General features: G+C 31.0%; 1 protein-coding gene across 1 annotated transcript; it reads right to left on the bottom strand.

The window, feature by feature from the left end:
* On the bottom strand, nt 1-6,174 carry LOC125818083 (BEL1-like homeodomain protein 3). Its single transcript, XM_049497605.1, has 5 exons — nt 4,788-6,174; nt 3,124-3,497; nt 2,631-2,691; nt 1,617-1,887; nt 1-737 (listed from the first exon to the last, which is right to left on the bottom strand). Exons 1-5 carry the CDS (start codon nt 5,718-5,720, stop codon nt 259-261), a joined length of 2,118 nt encoding a protein of 705 aa, XP_049353562.1. The 5' UTR covers nt 5,721-6,174; the 3' UTR covers nt 1-258.
* Between the last annotated feature and the right edge of the window lie 423 nt (nt 6,175-6,597).

The raw sequence follows: 6,597 nt of genomic DNA, 5'->3' as shown, positions 1-6,597 counted from the left end.
ATATATAGATTATTTTTTCTTCTTCTTTGGTTGCATGCAACAACTTTAAATAATCCAAGCTAGCTAGTTATCTCAATACAAAAATAACAACAAAAGTTGTATCTCCATTTAAGAAACTAGAAGTATAACCTATATATACTAACTAAACTTTCTACCTATACATATTTATATGATCACTAGATCTCAACTCCCCTTCTTTTATTCAAGGCCTTTCATGATGTAATTTCAAGCTGATTTACCTGCAAATTATATATATCATCAAGAAACAAAATCTTGTAATAGTTGAGTGGCGTATCGCTTTCCACTCTGAAAATCAATGTTTTCATAGCTAATATTTGGATGATGTGTAGGTTGATTGTAATGATTTTCCAATCCAATGTAATTGTGTTGGTTTTCAGAATTTGGTGGAAGCCCTAGAGTAAGAGAAACATGACCATTTCCTTGATGAAAAGTTGTTGTTGTTGTTGCCAATTGTTCATGATTTTGATTGTTGAACCTTGTTCCAAATTGATCATCCATTGTGTAATTTGGAGTCATTAGAGAATAACATTCTCTTGTTTGTGTGTTGTTGAACTTTTCACTTTTGATTGTCTCATCTTGGACAACTTTATTCATGATTTCTCTTTCCATTGAGAGAATAGTACTAGTTGAACAATTTTGCACCTCATTTCTTGCCTTTTTGTTGTTCCTTTGATCATTAATGTTCTCCATGTTTAATGACCTAATGAAGGAGAAACCTGTTTAGACAAATTAAACATGTTAATTAGTTAAACAGTATAGAGTCACACTTTGATAAGTAATACTTGTTACAATAAATAAAAAAGTACTCTAGCTAGTTTTATTGTCTTTTGATCTAACCTAGGTGTTTAGAGTGTGTGACCATCTAATTATCCTAGATTGTTTATTAATTGAGGTATAGTAGTTATATAGATGTTAGTCAAGAGCGTAGTCTCACATTCACGTAAGGTTCAAAAAAAGGTTGCATTTCAAGGAGTCATGTGATGTAGACAGTCTATCCTGATAAGAGCTCAGCCAACTCCACAACTCGAAGTTGTGACTTATATAGGTCACGTGGAGATGACTTTACTGTTACTTCAAGACTCAACTTCAAGAGTGTCTACATGGTCCATGAGAGGATCATACCCCAAGGGGACAACCTACCTTGATGCAAATTAGTGACGCCTTCTACGACTTGAACCTATTATATGTTTGATATGTGTAACCATCTAATCATCCTAGATTATTTATCAATTGAGGTACTACGTAGCTATATAGATGTGTGAGTCAAGTGTGTTCTTTTCTAAGAGTTATTAGGCAGTTTGGTGCGTGAAGTATTTCACATTCATGTAGGGTACAATAAAAGGTTGTATCTCAAGGTGTGTGTTGTAGACAGTCTACCCCGACATGAGCATCAACAACGCAACCAATTCCACAACTCGAACCTGTAACTTATATAGGTCAGTGGAAACAACTCTACCGTTACTCCATGAAAAGACCCTACCCCAAGGGGACAACCTACCTTTATGCAAATTAGTGATGGCTTCCACGACTCAAAACCTATTATAGGTCAAACAACGACAACTTTTAAAGTGACTTTCTTATATATCCCAACTAACCTGCAACCGTCTGAGCCGGAATTGAACCGCCGCCACCCGTCGGAGATGTTGAAATGGTGGAAGTAGAAATATCATTTGGAGAAGCATTATGAATAATATTGCTACTAATTGGTAATTTCTCTTGTGGAACACTTGATTTTGAACCAACAATTTCATTGTTATTAGGCTCAATATTTTGTTCTTGATTGTTTTTCTTCACTTCTTCCATGTACATTTCTTCTACCATTGGCTTCCATAGTCTAACTCTAGCATTTATAAACCAATTTGATACCTGCATTTTCAAAAGTATTTTAAGAAAGAACAGACGATCGACTTTTAAAACTTGTAGTCTAAGATAAGTACTCTTAGGTATATATTTGTGTGACTTGCTGTCAAATCTTTCTATAACATCATTGTTTATTCTAGATATTTTTTGTCTGATATAGTGAAATACTGTTCGTAGAGAACATATACTACATGACTTTAACATAACATGAAACACTACATTAAAAATTATATTTATAACATTAATTAATTAATTAATAGCAATAGCATAATTGTCACTACATATGTGTTTTTAGTGGTAATTAATACATTTTGTAAATGTATCTACAGTCTATAGCGATAATGGATCCAATGAAATTAACTAATGCCGGTAAAAGCTTTAGTATTCTTTATTAATATGCATATTTTATTGCCGCTAAAAGTTATTTTTTGTTGTAGTGAAAGTTGGTTTAAAAAAAAACTTAGTTTAATTTGTTATAACAAGATGTTGTTACTGTTATATAGAGAGGTACTATGACTGTTGAGAATTTTATAGTTATATTGTTCCTAAATTGAAAATATAATTTTTTTTTTATGGCATATTCAAAAAATTGGTTGTTATAATAAGATGTTGTTACAGTTATATAGAGAGGTACTATGATTGTTGAGAATTTTAAAGTTTTATTATTTCTAAATATGAAATAAAACGTCTTTTCTAGATATGTTAAAAAAATGCGTCAAATAAATTGAGATGATGAATTTTTCAAAAACCTGGCTCCTTGTTAGCCCTGTTTGCTTAGCAAGCATGATTTTATCTGAATCTTTGGGATACCTGCAAGACAAGAAATATATAATTTATTTATTGAAATTTAAAAGAAATGGTATGAGTGATTTAATTTAATTTCTTTATAAAGGTTTCTAAATGGTGTATAAAATTGTTTTTTTTAAAAAAAAAATAGAGATTGAAGTTCATTTCTTATAGGTAATATAAGGTGTTAATTAAATCTATCTCATTCAAAAGTTTAAATTGTTATTTTTAACAAAATTATTTGTATTTACTTAATTAGTCTTGTATTTGCCACTTCAAATGCTAGATTGCGTGTCTGATTCTTTCTCATATACTCTAGAACAATTGGTTATCTTTCCTAATAAGGAGTACAAGCGGTGAAACATGTAGGATGTTGTGATTGCTTTGTTTAAAATCTTAAACTATTAAAAGTTATGTATATTAATTTACTTAATTACGTCTTCAACAGATACTTACGGATGAAGAAAATGCTCGAAAAGCCAAGCGCGGAGAACCGAAACCGCTCTTTCGGGTAAACCTCTTTGTGGCCTCCATGCATTGGTTTGCATCATCCCTAATTGTTGTAGTGCACGTTGTTGGCGTAAATGATGATCCACAAATTTCAACTTTGATCCTTCAATTTTGCCTCCAATGTTCTCTTCTTCCCCTAAAGTTTTACTTGTGTCCTTTATTTGCCCAGAAATTGCATCTTTTAAACATCTAAATTGCTTTGAAATCGTGTGCAAAGCAAGTTGTGTGTATGATTTTGATGATCCAATTCCTGTTGTTTGCTCAAATGATGTTGCAATCATTTGCATTTGGTGATGGTATTGTCTATACCTTTGATCCACCTATAAAAAATTCAAAAAAAATACAAACAATAAAATAAAAATAAGTAGACTGGTATTGATCATGTCTCGACGGTATCTGATTGAAGTAGAAAAAAAAAATATGATTATATGAAGTTGAAGTTGAAATTGTTTGAAGTTCTTAGAGTGGAAAAAAATACTCTTTGAATCGATTTTTCAAACTTCAAATTCTTTATTTCAAGTTCAAGTCGAAATAACTAATGAAATTATAAAATAAAACTTGATTTGCAAAATAATATTTCATTATTTCCCAATTGATCAATTGTGTCCAAATGATCATCAAGTAATATTATTCAAGTCCTGAATATGAAGTCACTTTTACTAAGAAGCGTTTTAACCTCCTAAAGTGAGATAACTTTCTGACGAATATTTATATTAGTTAAGCTTCAAAAAAGATATCAAATATCAATAGGAATACCAAAAATATAAATTATTCCAAAAGTTTTTTTCTATGTGATTATCTCAAAAGAAAGGTAAGAATATTTCCAAATTTAAAAGATTCTAATTAAGTGATTGAATAAGACCACGTGCCTTTGATTTTTTGTCAACTCAACAAGACATATTAGGTGTATTATCTTTAACTTTAGTTGGACCCCCAATAGAAAAAAATTTAGAACCACATATATTGTCTAGCTTATAGTTTCATGATGAACAAAATTGTACCTTTGAAATAAATCAATAATTATTGCTAGTATATGAATCAATAGCAACTTGAACCCTCCCCCTCCCCAAGAAGGAAAAAAAAGTAACTAAATAAATAAATAAAACAAAGAAATTAACATTAAGATATACAAATTTGTACACTTTTTGAATCATTTAATAGGAGTTGATTTTTTATATTGTCATAATTTATCAGTAGTTTATTATCTCATAATTAAAATTACTCTTTATATTGAAAAAATATTAAAATCTAGAAGAAGATAAGATAATAACTATTAATTGGATAGTCAATCCCATTTAATTGATTTCACTATTGAAAAGAAAGCAAAATTTCAATGGACGTTTTGTTGTAAATTCGATTGAACAATTTTTAGATTATTTAATTAATTTCACTACTAAAAAATGTGAAATTCTAATAAATGTTTGATTGAAAATTGAGAATTTCTTACTAACCAAACATCCGTTAAAATTGAGTGTTTTATATATAGTAGTGAAATTTGCCTAAATGATCAAACTCCAAATCAAGAAACTTGATATAAATATATGAATAATTTGATTAATATATATATATGATTAATTAATTAATATATGAATAATTAGAAGTATATATACCTCATCAAGCATGCTAAAAAGCTTGGCTTTCTTCATTTGAAGTTCTTGTCTTTGAGCTGTAGTAAGTTCAACAACAATATTTTTTTGGCTGCTACTTTCAACATCATCACTAGCCAAAGATATTAATTCATTGTCCAATTTATGTTTCTCCTTTGCACCAACCTCTGATAATTTGATGTTTTTTCCAACATTAACAACTTCATCAAGAAGATCTTGTGCAACTTTTAGGTACTTAGAACCCAATATCATCCCATTAGAAATCGAAAAAGACGATGATGCCCCTAATCCTCGAGTATGATTGGTATTTGTTCCTGGTGATGGTAATGGTGATGATGATAGTATTCCAACTTGATGATTTGTTGTTGAAATATCGCGGTGGTCTAGTGGAAGACTAGACCTGAAATTCATTTGTTGTTGTGGAGAAAGGCTTAGAGAAAGACCTTGATGGTGCGCCTGTGTTGGTGACACCAACCCCGGTCTTTGGAACCCTAATTGGGAAGCAAAGTCCGTGGTGGTGCCTCCCCCACTACCTGAGTTGGGAGAAACCACCGTGGAAGACGGTATATGTGATTGACTTCCATTTCCTTCTCCTCCTCCACCTCTAGGGGTATTTTGGTCACTAGAAGTCCACAAACGCGAGAGAAGGCCATGATGAGAGGTCGGAATTTCTTGAATGGAAGGTCGGTTAGGATCTTGAAAACCAGCTGGCAGGGGCACTCCAACCAAGTGCCCCTGCGCATGTGCTTGCAAAGGGAGGGACACGTGGGGAAAATTCCCCGCCGCCACGGAATTCAAGAAAAACATGTTGGCTGATTGTTGTTGGTGTTGATGATGATGTGTGTCAGTATAGCCTATATAATTAGGGTTCATCAAATAAAGTGTCTGCAGACCATCAGCTTGGATTTCTGAGCCTCCTTGATAGTACATAGCCATAAATTTCACAACCAATCAAGAAAACTACACTCCTTTTTTCTTTCTTTTTTTGGAGTTCAATTTTTTAAATATTTTTCAAGAAAATCTTGTTAAAGAAAGTGACTTCTAACACTTGGCTGATGATGGAACCTGAAATTAGAAAGTAAGATAGAAAAAAATTATAATAAATCCATGCAATACCCTAAAGATAGCAAACATTTTTAACAAAGAAAATTAAAATAATATATGATGAGTTATATACAATTAATTAATCACTCAAATTGAAAATCTTGATTTTGATATATATGGAGAAAAATTGTACTCACATAAGTGACATATATAAAGGCTATATCAAATATCTTCAACCATATACTAAACTGAAATATTTTTTAAAAATAAAAACAAGGAGGAAAGAAAGTTTTCTTATTATAATTGGGAGAAAGAGAAAGTGAGAGATTTTCTTAAAACTCCACAACACATAAAGGGGAATATGAATAAAGAAGACATGTTTATTTAGTGTAAGCCTCCCAACATATCCCCCTTACCCACTCCCCCACCCCCACCCTCACCCCCACCCCTCAGAAACACAGTAAAAAAAAAAATTCAGTAAGAATCGTCAGTATAAATATTTTTACATTATCAGGAAGGTTATTTAAAAATATATTTATAGATAAACTTTTTTAAATGTGAGGTTTGTAATTTCACAAATAAAACATTTCATAGATAAAGATGACCTGATGATTGAATTCTTTTAGTAATCATGCATTTAATTTATATATAATGTAAATAATTTTTTATACTATATCAAGTTACCTAAATGATGTTACATGTTTTAACCCTTCATAAAAATGTAAACTTTCAATTTTAAAAATAAGACATTTTACTTGTTATGACAGAT

The sequence above is a fragment of the Solanum verrucosum genome, unplaced genomic scaffold (assembly GCF_900185275.1).
Source record: "Solanum verrucosum unplaced genomic scaffold, falcon-dt-bn FXZP01000253.1, whole genome shotgun sequence".
Taxonomy (NCBI): domain Eukaryota; kingdom Viridiplantae; phylum Streptophyta; class Magnoliopsida; order Solanales; family Solanaceae; genus Solanum; species Solanum verrucosum.
This window is presented reverse-complemented; position numbering and strand designations above follow the sequence as displayed.

Excerpts from the sequence above, each read along its gene's own strand:
- LOC125818083 (XM_049497605.1), bottom strand. The coding sequence starts at position 5,720 with ATGGCTATGTACTATCAAGGAGGCTCAGAAATCCAAGCTGATGGTCTG. Across the intron at positions 3,498-4,787 it reads TTTTTAGCATGCTTGATGAG|GTGGATCAAAGGTATAGACA; the intron begins GTATATATACTT and ends AATTTTTTATAG. Across the intron at positions 738-1,616 it reads TCCGGCTCAGACGGTTGCAG|GTTTCTCCTTCATTAGGTCA; the intron begins GTTAGTTGGGAT and ends TTGTCTAAACAG.